The sequence below is a fragment of the Coccinella septempunctata genome, chromosome 4, assembly GCF_907165205.1.
Source record: "Coccinella septempunctata chromosome 4, icCocSept1.1, whole genome shotgun sequence".
Taxonomy (NCBI): domain Eukaryota; kingdom Metazoa; phylum Arthropoda; class Insecta; order Coleoptera; family Coccinellidae; genus Coccinella; species Coccinella septempunctata.
In genome coordinates, this window is record NC_058192.1 from 35,759,008 (window position 1) to 35,780,747 (window position 21,740).

At 36.1% G+C, this 21,740-nt stretch overlaps 1 protein-coding gene across 3 annotated transcripts in view; it reads right to left on the reverse strand.

The window, feature by feature from the left end:
• The window catches only part of LOC123311559 (YTH domain-containing family protein 2), a 201,279-nt gene that overhangs the window by 90,572 nt on the left and 88,967 nt on the right, over nt 1-21,740 (reverse strand). For all 3 annotated transcript variants that reach the window (XM_044895598.1, XM_044895599.1, XM_044895597.1), the window contains one exon: nt 17,547-17,776. In XM_044895598.1, the coding sequence (XP_044751533.1) occupies nt 17,547-17,776 (230 nt within the window). The remainder of the gene's footprint in view (nt 1-17,546; nt 17,777-21,740) is intronic.

A 21,740-nucleotide genomic window follows, 5' to 3' on the forward strand; every position in this document is an offset into this window, starting at 1 on the left:
CTAGATTTGGTGTAGATTTGAAAGTCATTTTCTTTGGATCCTGAATATTCATTCGTTTTGTTTACTTCCCCATTTTTGTGATAGAAAATTTGCTAGAGTTGGTAGATCTTGTGGTGGCGGTGTACTTGTTGCATTTTCTGACATCATGGTTTTCAGTATTTTGGATGCATCATTTCTGACGGATCGCGTTCCCTTAATAGATGTTGTTTTGTGCCGTTGTACTGAGCCAATTCCTTTAATTGTTTGTGTACTCTACATCCCCCCCCCCCCCCCCCCGATATAACTGTTTTCCAGCTTGAAATTTTTTTAACACTTCTGGAGATTAGATTTGTCGGAGAGTCCGTCTTGTTGGTTGGCGACTTCAATTGTTCGAACTTTTCTGGACCTGATAGTTGTCCCAAGTCAATTCTGCTGGGAAACTTTTGTGATATTTTGAGGCTGAGCCAGTTCAGCAATATTTTCAACAAGGATGGCAGATTGCTGGACTTAGTTCTCGCGAGTGATGATGTTGGGGTTTCAGTCATGCGTTCTGACTACCCTTTCATTTCTGAGGACGCATATCATCCTGCGTTGCACATAGTTCTAACACATGAATCTCCCAAGCGCCAGATTAATTTTCCACTGCATAGGAATACACGGTATGATTTTAGGAGGGCTGATTTTTCTTCGTTGTGTTCATCAATCAGTTCCTTTGATTGGAGATTTATGGGAAAGTTAAAAGGTGTCAATGAAGCCTTGGATTACTTTTATGTCAACCTGTTCGAGATTTTGGATAAACATGTTCCTAAGAGGACCAGTTCATCAGCGCAACGCAGCTTTCCAGAATGGTTCTCAAAAAACCTAAGACGTAATATCCGCCTAAAAAATTACTACAGACATAAATGGCGTACTGAAGGTGACAGAAAACATTTAGATGAGTTCAGGCGATTAAGAGCCTTAGTTAAATCTGAGATATCTTCGGGATATGACAGCTATCTGGATGAAGTACAGGAGCAAATAAGATCCGACCCCTCTGCGTGTTGGAGATATTTGAACCGAAGGAGAGGTGCTACTAGATTACCTGGGGTTTTTTACAGTAATGGGCGCCTGTATGATGACCCCGGTGAAATTGTAGATTTGTTTGGGGTGCAGTTTTCTGATGTGAGACATTTGACTGTGGGTGCTTCTAGCGATTCTTACGGAGTGGATCAACTTCCGCCGATTATAATTCCGTCTGTCAGTGAGGAAGAAATTAAGACGATTATGGATAAATTTCCTGATAAATTGACTTCTGGAGATGATCAGATTCCCTCATTGCTCCTTCGAAAGTGTAGCTCGGCGCTTGCCAGGCCTCTCCATGTCATAATAACCATCAGCCTTCTTACTTCGAACTTTCCCAATGTATGGAAAAGAGCTCGAGTTATCCCCATTTTTAAAAAAGGTGATTCATCTCTAGTAGAAAACTACCGACCTATTTCTATTCTGCCAAATTTTGCCAAAGTGTATGAAGAGGTATTGTATCTCAGTATTTACCATCATGTTAAGCCACATTTGTCTTCAAGGCAGCATGGTTTCATACGAGGGAGGTCAACGATAACTAACTTGGCCACGGTGGTACAGTACATTGCTGAGTCTCTGGATGATAGTGGTCAGGTGGACGTGATATATACTGACTTTTCACGTGCTTTCGATACCATAGATCATGAATTACTACTGAGAAAACTTGCATCATTTGGTTTCACTCCTTCTTTTCTGGGACTTATCAGTTCTTATTTGAGGGGAAGAATGAACTATGTATTCTATAATGGCTTCAAATCTTTCGAGTATGAGCTCAAGTCTGGCGTACCTCAGGGATCTAATTTAGGTCCATTGTTGTTCATTATCTTCATAAACGATCTCCTGTGCTCTCTTGGTTGCAATGCCTTGGCGTATGCAGATGATTTGAAGCTTTACCTAAGGATATGTCGGGCTTCTGATCTCTTACTTCTGCAGTCGAGTCTGGAACATGTCATTGACTGGTGTTTGCGGAATGGTCTTATATTGAATTTGAAGAAGTGCTTCAACGTAACATATACAAGAAAAACGCAGTCGCTCACCTTCGATTATCATGTTGGCAACCAACTAATTTCTGCTGGAGACCGCTTCCGTGACCTGGGTGTCTTATTTGACAGTGAGTTGAGCTTTGCTCCACATGTTGAGGAGACTTGTGCCGCTTCTTGTAGGTCACTGGGTTTTCTGTTTAGAAGCTTCAGGGAGTTTGATGATCTGTCTGCTCTCAGGAGCGTTTACTTCTCGCTTGTTGTGAGTAAATTGGAGTACGCGAATTTGATATGGTTTCCAATATATGCTGTACATCTTGCACCTATTGAACGAGTTCAGAGAAAATTTCTGAAATACGTCTTGTTCAGAAAAACAGGCAGATACCCAGAGCGTGGTGCTGATCTATCAGCCATAATGGGCGAGATGAGGATGTCAACTCTACTTTCGCGTTTCAACCTACAGTGCGCAAGGTTTGCGCAGGGGCTCCTCAGTGGTAGATTAGACTGCCCTTTCCTGCTCTCCCGAGTCAACATCCTTGTACCGAGAATGGTGGTGACCAGGCATCCGCTAGCGTTCAGCCTGCCGACTCCACGGACCAACATACTCCAGCGGGCTCCGGTGTATCGGGTTTGTGAGAGTGCTAATAAACTGAAAGTTAATGTATTTCAATAGTGCTGAGAATTGTTTTGGTTCCAAATTGGTTCTTTGCTGAATATTTGCCATTTTTTTAGTTATTGGTTTAGGTATATTTTTATTGTTACCCTGTTATTGGGAATTATCCTGTTGGGTAAATAAAGTATTATTATTATTATTATCATTTTTGATGTCTCATTTTATTTCTCCGTGGTTAATGAGAATTTTCATAAATTTTTTTTATAGGATTGCGCCATTTTATCCAGTGCATGGAATATTTTTCCTCCTTCATATGTTTAATTATTTACTCTATTTTCAAATAATTTTTTTTTATACAGGGTGTTTCATTGGGAAACGGAAATGCTTAACATGCAATGAGGTGGTTCTGGAGATACCACATTTATTGGCTTTTACTGTCTTCGTAGCCGAGATACAGGATGTTTAACGCATTTTGCTCGTTTCTTCCTGAGGCCATATCAGACGAACCAACCAGTATATTTTCTTCATATTTGGCAAACGTGATTCATCTTTCCAGGTCCGGGTTAACAGAAAATTATGAATCTTTTGAATCCTTGAAATAACACCCTGTAAATCCAAATTTTGAAAATCTGTTTCAATATTTGAAATGACCACAAAAAACTAATCTGAAGCGTTTGCTTTAAATTTTTGCGCAGACAGTTTTACTGTATAAATTTTTACTGTAAAAGTAAAGTTTTTATAAACTTGGATTCCTGAGAATTGTTTGATGCGACCTTAAATGATGATTCATCAAAACTATTGAATCCATAATTATTTTAACGTTACTTAGTTATTATTTGTTACCTTGGTTTTAATTTCTATAGCTGCAAACCATTTCAGTTTTTATTTTTAAGTTTCCCTCTCGTCATTTCTAGAAAAAATCAAGGCCTTCATGTACATAATGATTATCGAAATTGATGTTGCTTGGATATTGTTATTGAATGTTTCGGTGAAAGAATTGAGATTATCTAGAATTTCTTGAGAAATTGTGCGATCAGGCTCAAGACCCGATTTAAATCGACTGAGCTCGGGACAGGGACATCGCTACAGGGGGTGCCGTGTGCCAGAGCCCGGCCCTTCTGGGGACCGGCTTGACTTCTTCAGCATGGAAGAATTAACATTTAATTAATTTCAGGCATGCGAAGGATTCATAAATATAAAAAATATCAGAAAGATAGTATTTTATTTACCTCTTTCTGGCCAAAACGAAGAAAGAAAATTTTTCGATAGAAATGAATAAATATATAATCATTTTATTTTTAAGGTTTATGAGTTTATTATCGCTTTCAAGATAATTACTTTTATTATTGCACTACCAGCACGTATACGTCCCAGAGAATGAATGACTGCTGCCAGTCGGATTTTATTTATTATATTTATTGTCTTTTATATATTCGCTTTGTCGCCCTGGGTTTGGCCATCAGTGATTTATGTATAAGTCTTCGGTATATTACACTTACGCATCCGATGTTTTCCTTTTTTTGTATTACATATTATATTACATATTCTCGTCATGCAATTTCAATAGTGCAGTTCAAATTACTGTTCAAGAACTCTAGAGTTATCCGCATCGAGAAATAGTCTGTGCCACTCTGTCTTTACTGTGTTGAGTAACTTAATGTGATTCATTTGAACTGCAATTTAATTGTGAGGACATTAGTCTTGAATGGACTATAATATATAAGTTGAGAACAATCGAGTAATCAAGAAATACCTATTATATATTCCGAGTAATTTAATTGAAACATGATTATCAAACCTCTTTTTTTCTCACATTGCAGATATGACAATATGAGCAAACGAGTTTTTTTAGATTGCTCCTACCAAGAAAAAAATCTTTTTAGCTCTTGGTGATACCTGCGTACCCGTTTAAGTTTTGTTTTTCATCATGAGCCAATACAGGCATAAGTCCAGAGCTCAGAAGAAAAAAGGAAGGAAATTGAAGAACGCGAAAGAAATAAACTTCCAAAGCTTATATATTTTTTACATGTTGTCCAGAAAACCCTTCGCCTACGGTTAAACTATGGAGGGTACATTCCCTAGGTTAAAGCTTAACCTGAGGATCAGCCAAGTGATTCAAAAATTGATCCCTCAACGTCCGCCACAGAGTATGATGTCAGATTTGAAGACTGAGAAATGCTAATGGCAATATGTTTTGAGTGATTCGGGAAAATTTTTATTGTTAAGTACGGACCGTGTCGACCTGAAAACGTAACATTGCCGAAAAATTATCAGGGTCGAGCATTTAGTTCAGTACATTACAATCTAAGGCTAGCCGCACATTGAGGGCAGTAAAGCATAGCTCAGCACAGCGGTGGAGCTACAGAGTGCTCTGCCTGAACGATCCCCGCATATTGAGCTTAGCGAAGCGATAGGCGCATATTGCACGTAGACAGTTGTTTCCGTGTCTTTTGGTTAGTTTCTTACAAAAATATGGATCCAGCCGTTCAGGTAAACCTACTTTTGGATTCGGAAATAGAAAATATTTCGTTTTTATAAAGTTTGTCCAAAAGGCATAAAAAATCAATATGAAAAAGTGATCATTCAAGGAAAAGAAGCACTCATGGGGAAATCAATTTATTTAAAGAAATAAGTGATGATCAAATGAGAATGTATTTTCGAGTAACTAAACAACAATTTAAAGAACTACATGAAATGATTAAAACTATAATACAAGGAGCAGGTTGTAACGCACAGCAGCCTATCGAAACTCAAGTAAAACTCACAGTATGTTTGAGGTGTGAACACTTTTATAAAAAAAATTTCTATTTTGATAATATCTAAAATTTCCAGGGTAGTTTGAAAGAGAAAACCTCTTCAGAAGAAACTGTACGCATTCCAAAACCACAGCCTTCTAAAGGAATAGCCTGGAACAACGCCCACAGCGGCAACGTCGCGTGTAAAAATATAAATTCGAAGCGTAACGGCTGTATTCGGGTTCGGCTTTCTGACAGTCCGAGAATTGTTCTAGGACTGCGCAAAACTGTTGCGCCCTAGTATTAAATCCTCTGCGCAGTTCTAGAACCATTCTCGGACTGTCCGAAAGCCGAACCAGAATACAGCTAACGTCGAGATCCAAATTCAGTACAGCCGTTAGTTCGAAAGTTGTTTATGTTCGATAAATCGTTGAATTTTCGTGAAAAAAACGGCGTAAAATAAGTGCGATATAGTTTGAAGGGAAGTGGATCTAGCTCTCGGTTAATTTTCTTTCGGAATTTGGGTGAGATTATTTGATATCGAGATCAACTACTGAGGAAAATGGTGCGAACATGTGCTCCTGCAGGAGCAATTATTCTTTTTCTGAAGACTCAAATTATGTAAGTTGTTTCAAGTTTCCAAAAGATGAAAAACTGAAGCTTCTATGGATAAAAACCTATCCCACGGAAAAATTTCACTTCAAGCGCTTATAGCTCGGTTTGCGAGAAACATTTTGAAGAAAGTGATGTTATTAGAGATGAGAAATATTTACTTCCGGGTGGAACCACTAAAATGTTATTATTGAGGAATCCATAACTTATGAGGAGAGAATAATTATATGCCTTATTTTTGGTGAGAACTTAATTTATTTAATCAGACTGCAAAAACACGCCTGCTCGACTAGTTTCGGTGAGTTAACACATCACCATCTTCGGGAGCCAAGTCACAAGACGACTGCAACGAAAGGAAGGGAAAAAATTCGTGGAAAAATATCGGAAATATATGAGTTCAACTTACGATGCAGCAGTCCTGTCATAGCTTTCCAAGTGGGCAGAAAAATCGACCGTCATACATATTTGTCAACATATAAAAATATAACAGATACAAAACTAAAATTCAAGTCAAAAACTTTGAAAATTTAATAAAGGATTTTCAAGAGAAGTGAATACATAAACAAAACAAAACAATAAAGCTACGGCACGCAGGTACACCGCCGTCAAGACAGCTGACAGATTGACAGAAGGGATCGACTCGCAGTCAGCACAGAGGCGGCGCCGCAGAAGGATGAAAGGGTAACTCCTTCAGTCTTCCGATGTCACAATCCTCTCTACATTTGGCTCCCTCTTAAGTACATCAAAGAGGCGGGGGAAAACGTGTGTGGACAATGAATTGAGAGTGACCATAGACACATCGTCGATGTGGCAGAAAATCTCTATCTCCTCCAACACGGACTGTCTCAAACCGAAGCCAGACGGGTGGATGATTCTGGCGTCCTTTTCCGGATCGAAGGGATGGTTGTTCAATCTCAAATGCCTGCCAAAGATAGACTTGTCTCAGTTGTCCCTTCTCTGACTTCGAAGATGTTCGCTTATTCGTTGTTGTAGAGTTCTGCCCGTTCTGCCGATGTAAACTACGTTACAATTAGGGTCTCCGCAGGTTAATTTATAAACGCCGCTCCGTTGCAACAGTGGTACACTATCCTTGTTGTGCACCAGAAGACTGTACAGGGTGTTGGGGGACTTATAGGCCACTCTGATGTCGTGGTTGTGGAAAACGTTTCCCAATCGAGTAGACAACGGCCCGATGTAAGAAAGCCTCATGTATTTAGTATTGGGCGTATGCTGTTGGAGGATCGAAGCCTCGTTGTTCAGGCGTTTTATGTCTTCTTTTCTTACCAAAGCATCGACTCATCCCACGTCGTATCCATTACGGACCGCCATATGTCTGATAATGTTTAGTTCAGACTGGAAATCCTCGCTTGAGAGCGGTGTGGTAAACATAACTTAAACCAAAACTTGAACCAAACGCTCTTCCAAACATTCTTCCAAATTTGTCAAAATATCTTTCGAAATCAACACCAAAAGTCAGGACCGATCCCCAGCTTAGAAGGAATGAAATTATTATTAGACAAATAATGAATTAGAAACCTTTTTGAGTTCAGAAATTATTAAAGATTTTGATGACCTTATTCACAACTATTACACTAAAACTGAAGTATCTGGATGGGTTAAAAAATTAGAAAATGAGATTTAGTTTTACATATTTAATTTCGAGAAAACATTATTTGTAGATGCTTCAGTTCAAATCGATAGGAACCTTCATTTGAAATTATTCATAAAAAATGTTCATGTCTCTCCAAATGATTCAAAATGGATTCTTCCCTTTGATCTTATCCTCAGTAGGTGGTCTCAACTTACATTTTTATATCTAGCAAGTGAATTTGTAAGTTGAGACCACCTACTGAGGATAAGATCAAAGGGAAGAATCCATTTTGAATCATTTGGAGAGACATGAACATTTTTTATGAATAATTTCAAATGAAGGTTCCTATCGATTTGAACTGAAGCATCTACAAATAATGTTTTCTCGAAATTAAATAAGCTACGGACGCTGATTATTGTACTTTATGAGTACCTCATTACTTACATTTTTATATCTAGCAAGTGAATTTGTCAAAAAGAAATCTTTTAGTGGGAACAAGGACAAACACCGAAAAACTCTTAAACTATATTTGGCGACGTTTCGTAGATTTTCATCTACTTCATCAGGCCTGAAAACATTAACCAACGACTACACAACTATACACAACAATAGTATAAAGATTACCTCTATAAATTAGAGTTTATAAAAAGCATTCACGTTGGTGAACAATGAAGTGACATCCAGTGACACCAAGACATAGCCAACGCTCCTTGAGAATTCAACAAATTCAAAGGAACTATTCATCTGGTGCTGGAATGTGGTCGACACACCACATAACGTCTTATGTATGAATTCTGCAATATTGGATGAAGGTGAATTAATACCACTGACAATCGGTCTGAAGTATAGGCCTTGTTTGTGAGTTTTGCGTAGGCAATATAATCTGGGGGGGACAGAGTTATGTTTTTTCATTTCATTTCAGGACACTAGTTATAAGATCGGTGCCATCAACAATTTACTTTATAGAGCAATTAACTTAAGCAACCCCGTATATCACGACCAAAACATAAATAAAGTAAGGAACATATTACGAAATAATAGTACCCTAAATCTTTTGTCAGCAAGATCTTTTACAAAAAATGAAAAACAATAAAGGCACCACAGCCAAACCTTCCAAATCATATTTCGAGGTTCTGTACATCCCAGAGCTTTCACAAAAGATTAAAAGAACACTTAAAAGAGAAAGTAACGAATTAATTTTTCATAACATGAAAACTGTTGCTTCATTGAATAGTAAAATTAAAGACCCTATTGATAAAGAACTTAGATCAGGCGTGATATACGGGATTCTTTGTCTAGACTGATAAGATATATGTAGGCCAAACCAGACATCATTTACAGAGTAGAATTAAACAACACAAATATTATATTAGAGACATTAAGAATAGTGAAAAGACAAGATTAGATAACGAGCAACATTTCAAGAAAAGAAACATCTTGGAGATGATACACATTAATATCAATAACTCTATGAATTTTAGGTCTGATACTGAACACCTAAGCAGATTGTACAATTTCATCCTGACTAAATACACGAATTTGAGATGAGCTAATCTAATAAAATTCTATCCACTTCAGAGCACTGAAAATAAAAATCAATCAACATCCGAGTCACATTGTACGAGTTTTAATACTTACGTTTCCATTTTCTTTGGTAAATTTAAAAAACTTATATTTGGAGAATCCCAAACAGCAGTTTCCACAGTTCTTCACCATACAATATTTTCCATACGACATTTTGAGCAAAGTCTTCGATTTTGAAGTTTTCACTAAATAAAATACACAAATAACATTGAAATTAAGTGACTAGAACGAGCGAGGTAAACGAGCGGTACGAAAATCAAAACATAAACAAAACGGCCATGTGCAATTAGCTCCATGAAATGGCAAATGGCCCTTAAATAAATATTTTAACCAGTCTTAGTATTTTAATACACAACTGAACCGCCAGGCGGCGCTCAAGCAAGTGTAGACGCTTCGTTTCCCATCTTCCTAACTCTAGAATCTTTGATTCAGATCATTCGATCCTAGATCGTTGCGCTCTGGCTCTGCATCCTCTCCAATTTGAACTAGACCAGCCGTTTATTCGATATCGCATCGCTCTGAGAGTTCGATTCTTCTACTGTTCCATTAGACTCCGAGCATATTCGAATGTTACACTGAAACTCCTGTTTCCATTTGAATCTTCCACATCGGTATAGTATTCAAGATACATATAGTATAAGTACTACTATTTGTAAAGATGATGAAATTAATCTCAAATACCTCGTAGTAGCCAAAATAAAAAAAAATTATTATGATTAATTCGTAATAAAATGCAACCGCAAGGTACTGAGTTCGATCCCGGGCTAGAGAAGAAATTTTCTAGTCGATACGGGTATGGGCCACCATTCACTGTTGGGTTCAAATTAACAGTGCTGTGCCTAAGGTGGCGTAAGGACACAGTAACAAAGCCTACACAAAACACAACTGGTTCTCCGAACTCGCACAAGCTCACGGAGCTTCTGAGGGGTACTTCGGTACCTACGGAGAATCAGGATAATATAGTATATATAATAAGCATGTCATCTTTACTATATTCTCAGTCAGCATCTTGTTACGAATTAATCATAATAATTTTTTTTTATTTTGGCTACTACGAGGTATTTAAGATTAATTTCATCATCTTTACAAATAGTAGTACTATATACTATATGTATCTTGAATACTATACCGATGTGGAAGATTCAAATGGAAACAGGAGTTTCAGTGTAACATTCGAATATGCTCGGAGTCTAATGGAACAGTAGAAGAATCGAACTCTCAGAGCGATGCGATATCGAATAAACGGCTGGTCTAGTTCAAATTGGAGAGGATGCAGAGCCAGAGCGCAACGATCTAGGATCGAATGATATGAATCAAAGATTCTAGAGTTAGGAAGATGGGAAACGAAGCGTCTACACTTGCTTGAGCGCCGCCTGGTGGTTCAGTTGTGTATTAAAATACTAAGACTGGTTAAAATATTTATTTAAGGGCCATTTGCCATTTCATGGAGCTAATTGCACATGGCCGTTTTGTTTATGTTTTGATTTTCGTACCGCTCGTTTACCTCGCTCGTTCTAGTCACTTAATTTCAATGTTATTTGTGTATTTTATTTAGTGAAAACTTCAAAATCAAAGACTTTGCTCAAAATGTCGTATGGAAAATATTGTATGGTGAAGAACTGTGGAAACTGCTGTTTGGGATTCTCCAAATATAAGTTTTTTAAATTTACCAAAGAAAATAGAAACGTAAGTATTAAAACTCGTACAATGTGACTCGGATGTTGATTGATTTTTAATTTCAGTGCTCTGATGTGGATAGAATTTTATTAGATTAGCTCATCTCAAATTCGTGTATTCAGTCAGGATGAAATTGTACAATCTGCTTAGGTGTTCAGTATCAGACCTAAAATTCATAGAGTTATTGATATTAATGTGTATCATCTCCAAGATGTTTCTTTTCTTGAAATGTTGCTCGTTATCTAATCTTGTCTTTACACTATTCTTAATGTCTCTAATATAATATTTGTGTTGTTTAATTCTTCTCTGTAAATGATGTCTGGTTTGGCCTACATATATCTTATCAGTCTAGACAAGGAATATCGATTGAAATTTATTTTGGGAGGATTTTGCATCTCTTCATAAACTTTTTAGGGTTTTCACTCCCAATCTCTGAAACAAAATCAATTAAAAATGAAATCAACGATTTGCTCCTGCGTAAATTCTTGCACTAATTTGTCAGGAGCAAATTAACTAGAAAAAATTGTTGCAACAATTTTTTCTAGTTAATTGGAGTGAAAACCCTAAAAAGTTTATGAAGATAGACAAGGAATCCCGTATATCACGCCTGATCTAAGTTCTTTATCAATAGGGTCTTTAATTTTACTATTCAATGAAGCAACAGTTTTCATGTTATGAAAAATTAATTCGTTACTTTCTCTTTTAAGTGTTCTTTTAATCTTTTGTGAAAGCTCTGGGATGTACAGAACCTCGAAATATGATTTGGAAGGTTTGGCTGTGGTGCCTTTATTGTTTTTCATTTTTTGTAAAAGATCTTGCTGACAAAAGATTTAGGGTACTATTATTTCGTAATATGTTCCTTACTTTATTTATGTTTTGGTCGTGATATACGGGGTTGCTTAAGTTAATTGCTCTATAAAGTAAATTGTTGATGGCACCGATCTTATAACTAGTGTCCTGAAATGAAATGAAAAAACATAACTCTGTCCCCCCCAGATTATATTGCCTACGCAAAACTCACAAACAAGGCCTATACTTCAGACCGATTGTCAGTGGTATTAATTCACCTTCATCCAATATTGCAGAATTCATACATAAGACGTTATGTGGTGTGTCGACCACATTCCAGCACCAGATGAATAGTTCCTTTGAATTTGTTGAATTCTCAAGGAGCGTTGGCTATGTCTTGGTGTCACTGGATGTCACTTCATTGTTCACCAACGTTACTCATGCTCTGGTGGTGCAGAAGACTTGGCAAACAATCTCAGCCTACACTTGCTTAGGCAGGGGAACTTTTCTGACGTTGGTTGACTTCTTGTTTGAGACGAGCTATTTTGTGTTCGATGGCACCGGTACTTGCGGTGAGGTTCCTCGTGAAAGACCCTGTATTGTACGCGCGTGGCGTCGCGTCGGGTGTTCATAGTATGATTCTGGTCTATAGAAAGCAATACATTTGATTCGACTCAACGCGCATCACGTTTCGTCAGCTCGCGTCGCGTGTTAATAATGTGTTTCCGACTTTAGTTTTTTATAACATTATATCATTGTATAGTAAAATTAAAGACCCTATTGATAAAGAACTTAGATCAGGCGTGATATACGGGATTCCTTGTCTAGACTGTGATAAGATATATGTAGGCCAAACCAGACATCATTTACAGAGTAGAATTGAACAACACAAATATGATATTAGAGACATTAAGAATAGTGAAAAGACAAGATTAGATAACATTTTAAGAAAAGAAACATCTTAGAGATGATACACATTAATATCAATAACTCTATGAATTTTAGGTCTGATACTGAACACCTAAGCAGATTGTACAATTCCATCCTGACTAAATACACGAATTTGAGATGAGTTAATCGTTGTGGTTGTAATATAGAGAATTGGTGTTCCGTGGTTGGTAGCTGATAGTTCATGACTGGGCCTCTTTGGAGTTAATATTTTCTGTAACCCTTGATTCTGGAATTTTCCAACGTTGTTTGGTTGGGATGTGCTTTTATGTGATGGATTTTATGATTGATGACTGACGTTACCTTTTAATTTGTGTTCAATGCTTTTTATAAACTCTAATTTATAGAGGTAATCTTTATACTATTGTTGTGTATAGTTGTGTAGTCGTTGGTTAATGTTTTCAGGCCTGATGAAGTAGATGAAAATCTACGAAACGTCGCCAAATATAGTTTAAGAGTTTTTCGGTGTTTGTCCTTGTTCCCACTAAAAGATTTCTTTTTGGTTTAACCGTTTGTTATGAAATAAGATTACTAGTACTTCCCCTTTTTCAGATATTCTTTCGAGTGTACCTGAAAGAAGTTCTCACACCCTGCTACGTACTTCCAAGTCTTTCCCCAGAAGTGATAGAAAGATCCGAAAACTGAAAACAACTATCAACTCCTTGCGATGCAAAATATATGGTATATTGAATATTTGTTCATATAGATTTCTGCTAAAATATGTACAAGTTCAACAAATTCTATTGATTCAAAAAAAACTTATTGCATGGAAATATCAACTTTGATATACAGGGTGATTTTTGGGCCCATTTTAAGAAAAAAACTTCATGTGAACATATGTCCTAAACGTCTTACCTTTTGAGATACAGGGTGGTATTATTTAGACAGTCAATGGCACGCCACTGACACTGACTGTATTCAACTATGAGCAAATTTGATCTCTTGAATTTTTTTAGTCCGACGCACGGGTTTCATCTAAAAAAATAGAATCTACGTATGTCTCTGTATGGTGATATTGTCATATGTATGAATTAAGGATATTGTTATGATCATGCAGAGAAACGGTTTTTATTTTTTTAAGCGGAAACCGTGAATCGGATTGAAAAAAGTCAAGTGATCAACTTTGGTAAGAATTGATTGGGAATTTCGAAAATAACTCTTATTTCAGGAAAAATCTGTGGCGTACCATCAATGTCTGCCAAAATAGGTAGGTCAAATTACGTACGTTGAGTATTGACACTCAATTAGAAAACATCCTGTATAATAGTTCAATATGTACTTTTGTATCCTTTATTCAAAGCTGTATTATTTGTATACAGGTGTTTTCAAAGGTGATAATTTCGATAAAATTATTCTCACCAGTTGTACCTGTCAAAAAAAAAACCTCACCTTTAAATATACTCTGTAAAATCGTCAATTCTGTCATATTTCTTTATGAATTTCGAATAAAAATATAGCAAATCTAACAAAGTATTTTATTAATATTAATTGATTCAAAACAATGTTTACATGAAAAAAATATCCTGATCACAAAGGAAAGCAATGGTTTTGTTTTGTCGCTCAGGATGTTTTTTTCTGATCTCGACTAAGTCGATATTCGAATTCAATACAAGGAATAGAATTCGAATTTCGCGCTCTTCAATTATAAAGCATACCACTGTAATTTAACTGTTTGACATTACGCTTTCAGCGCCATCTAATTTCTCAGTATGTGAAACACACTCCTAAAGTGTAGTCAGTTTTTAGTACTAGAGATATAAGGGCGTTTCCTATCTTCGGTATCTTCCTAACTCTATAATCTTTGTTCTGAATGATGAATCAGTAACACTCCAAACGCGAGAGGGGTGTAATTGTTGAAATATTATCAAAAATCAATTTGATTTGTAATGTAACGCCATCTGTGAGATAATATGTGAAACCATCACTTGTCATTGTTTTGTTAGTTGTCTATGCTTCAACTTGAATAAAATTTTAGTCTTTTGCGAGATAGCAATTCGAACAGTTGTCTGATTCCACCCGATCCTCGATTTTCAATATCAATCATATCTGTTGAAAATGAGTGAAACAATTTTATTTCACTCTTATGAGAGCCTCCCATGGCTCTCCTTACGCCACATTAGGCACTGCACGGTTAATTTGAACCCAACAGTGAATGGTGACCCGTACCCGTATGGACTAGAAAATTCCTTCTCTAGCCAGGGATCGAATTAGCAGATAATATTTTCCATCCCTCAACAATATCTGCCTTTACAACAACAATATCAACAATATCTGTCCAATTCAATGACGGACACTGCTCAGTTTGTCGAAATAGTAAGAAATGAAGTTTCAACCCCTTTCGGAAAGTTATGTAGGGAAAATTACGAAAAATTAAATTTTTTGAAGAAATTTACAATTTGGGTGGATAGGTGGCATAAACTTCCAGAATTCAATGGAAAACTTTCCAGAGAAACTTACGCTGCAATTCGACAAACAACAGTGGTTCTAGTAGAAATGATCGAATATTCCTTCAAAATTTATGGAGAATTAAAATATATATTACCATCAAAATTCAGTACAGACAATTTGGAAAAAAGATTGCGTTTATTCAGATCTCTTTCGGGTTGTAATTATAATGTTTCTTTCGATGACATTTTAGGCGCAGAAAAAAAATTAGGAATAAAAAATTTTTCAAACGTTCAGAAAAAGTTTATTCTCTCAAGGGAAATTTTTACTCCGGGGATTTTGAGTGCGAGGAAAAATGTTCAGATATTGTTGATATTAAAGCAGTTTCAGATTTTTTATTCATCCTATATTCAGATTACCTCTAGAACATTGACGTAAAAATTTATGTTTCGGGCTATGTCGCACATTCTATTTCGAAAAAACTCTCGTGCCAAGAGTGCATTTCATTAATTAGGGCAGAAAAAGGGGCTTAAATACATAATGAATATTTCGATAATCTACAAAGAAACGGTTTGTCGATTGCTACTGATTCTGTAAATTTCATATTCGTCCATATGTGTTCTATTATATTATATATTTTAAATGATCAATCAATTCTATCTAAACTTTCCACAGTCCAAATCAGAAAACAATATTATGTGAACTGACTTTGCGTAGCACTGAATTGGACTATTATTATTCTAATTTCGCAGAAACTTGTAATTGTGGTTCGAATGCAAAGTTTATTTTAAAGTCACTTTGCTCCATTTTAGCGAAGTTGCTACTCAATAATTACGTGAAAAATAGGGAATAATGCCGAGTAAATGAAAAGAAAAGAAAACATTCGGCAGATAGCAAGTTACCATTAGTAACAAGGAATAAAAAATTGTCAACATTATGAGTTTCTCAAAAATTCAATTGATTAGTTATAGTGAGAAGGGGTTACAGTTCAGTTTTTATTCTATATGGCAAGAGATTACCCTACACCTTCTCGCGGTTCTTGCTGAACAATAAATTGAATAACGTATTTCAGAAATATCTTCCAATTTCAACTTTATTATCAGATTTAAGTGCCGAAGTAACTCAGATATTCGATTTATTGACCAAGTAGGGTCTGATGTTGTTTATTCTTTCAACAAATTATCAATTCAATTCGCTATCGTTTAAAATTCGAAATACCATCTGTTCCGATATTCCTGAACAGTATTGTCAGTATTTCAGAGACGATAGCTGTATTCGGGTTCGGCTTTCGGACAGTCCGAGAATGGTTCTAGAACTGCGCAGAGGATTTTATACTAGGGCGCAACAGTTTTGCGCAGTTTTAGAACAATTCTCGGACCCTCCAAAAGCCGAACCCGAATACAGCCGATGCCTATTGGCCCAGTCGTTCGAGTTCTATTGCTATTCGATTGCGGGCCAGTAAAACCAGCAATATCGGAACAGGCCCAGTATACGGTGTCCCGGGCTATCGATCGACCCATGTATCCCGACGGTTTGCGTTCGGTTGCGGCGTTGCCCGGTTGTGTTCCAGGCTATCTCTATAGACGGTTGTGTAGAACATACCAACGATGGACCGTTCTCGTACCCGCTAAGGCCGCCAGATGCCACCACTATCGCGTGAGCTGTAAACGAAGAAATGATATTTGTTAGATAACCTGAAATCAATATGATAGACCAAAATTTGAGATTCTGAAATAAACGTGATATTGCTGGGATGCAATTTAAGAAGTTTTTTGAGAAAATTTTAAAATTTGTACTGTATTGTATTTATATACGTACTTTTTATGTCTATCTATGTTCCTATGACATTCATCTGTCATGGTACGTCATGCCAATGTTGCAAGTGTTTGTCGAACATTGTGGAAATTACTTTAAGCGAACTTGAAACAAAACTCGAATTGTCTAATTTCTTGTCCATCTTTGCACTTATGAGCAAAAGAATTCGACAACCTCGACTCCTGTAGGTGTCCTTTCACGTATCTTTTCCAAAAATTAATTAACACAGTGTTTACACCATGTGAATGTAAACTGCCTTATTTTAGTGCTCCTAATGAAGAGATAATAAAATTTTCAAAAGCTCGAGCAGAAGGAAGAAGAGTTTTTCCTTCGAATGGCTGAAATCCCAAGAATAAACCCACTGAAACTTATATAAATATCTCTCTCTGGCGGAATCTTTCAAGGATTGTATATGGATCTCAGTCAAATTAGGGTGATGTCAGACGCAGTGGTTTTGACCTAGTCGTTTCACGGTGCGTTCGGTCTGGTCGATGTCAAACGAGTGAACTCTGTGGGGAGGAGGAAAACGGTCCTATGGATAAGAAAATTGTAGAATTGAGGACGTAACATCCTTAAAACCTTTCTAGATAGTGGAGTTCATAAGAATATTCAGAACTCTGGGATTGGAAGGCGAGCTGTGGATAGCGTAGTTCAATAGACTTGTAGGTCGCGATGCATTGTAACCCTTCTTGAACTATGAAAATGGTATTTAAACTTTTATATGGCGTGTAACTACCACTATCTGCAGAACAATATAGATTTCCTATTAATTAAAATACCTGATTTACGATGGGCAGTTGTGGTGCTGCACTTTTCCCAGTGTCCCAAGTGCCAATATCCATATTATGCTTTCCGGGGACTATGGGACCAGGTGGCATTCCAGGTCCTTTTTTTTTAAGGGCTTGGTTCTGTACAGTAAGTTGGGGCTTAGCAGGTTGACTGGCAATGCTTGCCCATGTAGTTTTTTTCGGACCCAAACAATCTTTTGACCCATCAGAAGATTTCAATTCTAAAAAATAACATTCGTCACACTCCAAATTTTATCGAAAATAATATTACTTCGTAATTAGTTAGACACTGTAAAGACGTTATGTACTTTTAAAAATTTATATAAGAAGAAGGTTGATTTAACTAAAACATTTTGTAATTATTTGTTTGTCGTCGCAACTTTCAATCAATTTGTCCAGCTTCAAGTATCGATAATTTTTATATAAATCTTCGGTTGGATATTTATATGGAAGGTGGTGTAGTCTTTTTATTACTTTGTAATCTATGCAGTCTTTTCAGATAGAATTTTGTTGAATTCGACCATATTACCGATAAATAGCTGAGTACTAACTGGAAATACAGGGTTAGAACTATTTAGAGGGGGATCATATGGATATCGAAAAAACAAAACAAAAAAGTTGCGTTATTTAAGGATTAACTGAAAATCAAGATTTTCTCTTATTCTTTATTACTCATTTGTTTTTGAGATAACTACACGAAATTCGGTTTATAGTCATTATACAAAATAGCGATAATACTGGTGTCGTCAGATTTTTTTTATTCTCCATTGTTTCGGGGACGCGATAATCAACTTTTTTTTCCCTAATAGCACAAAGTAGTCCTATGGACATCCATAGGACGTTTTCTTCGGACATTACGGACATCCATGGGACGTCCATTTCTGGTACAATGGACGTTCTATGGACATCCGAGGGACGCACAAATGTCACAACTTTGAACCGATTTCGGACGTCTATTGCAGACGTCCAATGGATATCCCGTTGGGACCATCATCAGCTATCTCAACGGTACAAAAATTTATCTATCTTTCTATTAGCCTTTTAATTTCCTAGAAACCAATGTCTCACCCTCAGACGCAGATGTGTTATTTTCTGTGTTGTGCTCATTTCCATCCATACTTACTAGAAAGTTTTTAAACTTGGCCCGGATTCGAACACGCGAGTATGTGGGGAAATCGCAAACGTCCTAGCTACCGAGACTAACGATATACTGTAGGAACATATTCATTATAGTGTCAACTGATTTATGGAATAGTGGTCGATTAATACAGAAATACCATATACTAAAAACTAAGTCTTAAAACTCAAACATAGATTATTTTATAATAGTAATTAGTCTCCGTTCATTATAACAATATTCATAATATAATATTCATAAGATATTCATATACTACAAACCGGAAAAATGGAGTTTAGAGCAAAATAATATTAAATTTTGGTGTTCATTGATATACATGTATGTATTATTTGGTCCATATTACGTCTATTCCTAGTGAATATCCTTTATGGACATTCAAAAGATGTCCCTACCGGATATCCACTAGGTGTCCGTGATGGACGTTATACAGACCATGTAATGTGTATATGATATTTGGTCCATATTAAGTCCATTACGGACTCCTAATGAATATCCTTACTGTTTTATCTGTAGATTACAGATAAAACAGTAAGTTAATGTGCACGTGATGAAGAATTATGACTGATTTTAAATGTATTTTTAGATGTAAATGTCCCAGCCAAACCTATTTCATAATCTTGAAAAAGGCTTATATACGCCGAAACATATGTCGATTACAAGTAATAAAATCTGAATACCTGAAGTTTTATTGTGCTCTAAACCCAAGAAAATTGCACCTAAAATATATAAAATATAGCACAAGAAAAATTTTACCTATTGTATATATATATATATATATATATATATATATATATATATATATTTGTCCAATAGACGTTTCCAGTTCCGATACGTTTCTAAGGCGACCTGAGACCCACATGATCCGAATGTTTTCTTCGAGTATATATGATGAAATAACGTTAATGAGAATTATAACTCCTTAGGCACACTTAGAGGGGAAAAGAATTCCTTCATTCAAAAAAGTAGCATAATCGATAATATTTTCCAAACCCGAGACATTGCACCAACTTTACAATCCCACATATACTCCAGCGGTAAATATGGCCAACGTTCACGATCCCGGCGCTGTTGCCAGTTTGACGGGACTGGAGCCGACAATTTCGATGTATAAAATGACGCGAAAAAGTAGGTGTTACGGTAGATATTCATATATGTGTGAGTTTGTTGAGAAAGAAGTATTATCTCAATATTCTCATGAAGCAAATTCCTTTTCAACAGATTCTTCTCAAATTTTGATCCATTAATAACATAAGCTTGAGAGGCCTGTATACATAAAATTATTGTAATAAAATATGAAAAATTAATTTTTAGCTTCCTTCTGAAATCTACAAGGGGGCTCCTGAAATTCGTGCAAGTACTCCAACTATCATAAAAATGAGACAAAAATCAACAAAATTTATTGAAACACTGTTGACAAAAATTGAGATCTAGAGAGCGAAATATGAATTGTTTTAATATTCCAGAGCTAGACTCATCACACCTAATTCAACGTGTTCAGTTTTATCATATCATCCTGTATGTCGAATTAAAAATAATTTTTTCACTTTTCAAGAAGTCCATGCCAAGCCCAGAATTCCTCCTCTAATGTATTTTTCAAATTGAAATAAACAACGGAAAAATCTAATTCATTCCTATAAATATCGCGTCAATGAATAGTTATGAGATGTGAAATATTCCATAACAAACTTTAAAACGACCAGAATAATCGTAATAGCTTTCCTCGATAGGTACAATCATTCATTAATGCGAAACACTGAAATGAAATAACACAAACAAAAATGATAAAATTGATTACTGACGTTCAAATTCCGTCAATATTATTTTGAAAGTTTTGCGAAATGAGAACCGTTTGTTTGTACACATCTGTCACGTTGAATTCTCCGATGAGATAAAGCCTTTCGATCCATTTTGCCATTGTTTCTTAATAGATCACAAAAATTCATCATTCAATTGAATGCATTCAATTGGTTTCTCGTCGTCTGGATATCCTCCTCATAAACCTCCTTCAATTTTACCCACAAAGAATGTATAGCAGGTTCAGATCTGGTAATCTATAAGGTCATGATTCCCAGTTGGGTCTCCTGGACCAATTCATTTAATTGGATAGGTATTGTCCAGGCCATTCCTTACTTTGAAAATGTGTTTCTCCGATTTTTATGCCCTGTGGCATGCCAAGAGAAATATTTTGTGGAAAGTTAATATTATACAAATTCGAAGGACTAAGGGAGATGATTCCTCGATCAAAATAAGCAGGGGTAGTACCTTTGATTTTTTTTCGAAATGGACATCCCATCCAAGATACAGCCTTTGGAAGGCGATGACGAGTTTATAGTTTTTGATTTTTTTACGTGTTCTAAAAAACACTGAGTCATGAAACTATACATAATATGAAGCACTAAGTATAGGTATATTAATACTCACACAATTTTTTAGATCTCATAACTTCATTATTAAGGGTTGAACATAACAACCCTTTATGATTTTCCTTCAATTACTAATTTCCGTAATATTTTAATTTAACAAATTGAAATTTCTTTCGATTAATGAGCATAATTGACAACAGTACTTTTCATTTTATTTCAGATACAATAACGCAAAACTATTATAAATGTTCAAAATGACTACCTCTCGCTAAAATATATGCATCAACTCTCTGTCTCGTAGACCTTCGTATTCTTTCGAATATCCCGGTAGTATTTCTTATGGTTTCACACGATGATACGATTCGATCTCTGGAGTATTAAACGCATGATCTTCAGTGAACTGATCATCATCATCACTGCAGATTCTCATATACAAATAAGGTTTGTGATTGGCCATACAATTTGAAAAATTCAAGGTTGAATATTATCAAAGAGTAACTCTTTGATATTATCTCCAAGTTCTAAACATTCTACATACTGCATGTGGAGAGGAAACTCTTGTATACTGCGCTTTGCAATTGAATACTGTTGAAAAATTAATTTTCGACTGTCAAGGTTGAAATCTAATTGATTATTGGTTTATACAGCGTGTCCACTTTTAAAAGGGCCAAACTTCATGATGAG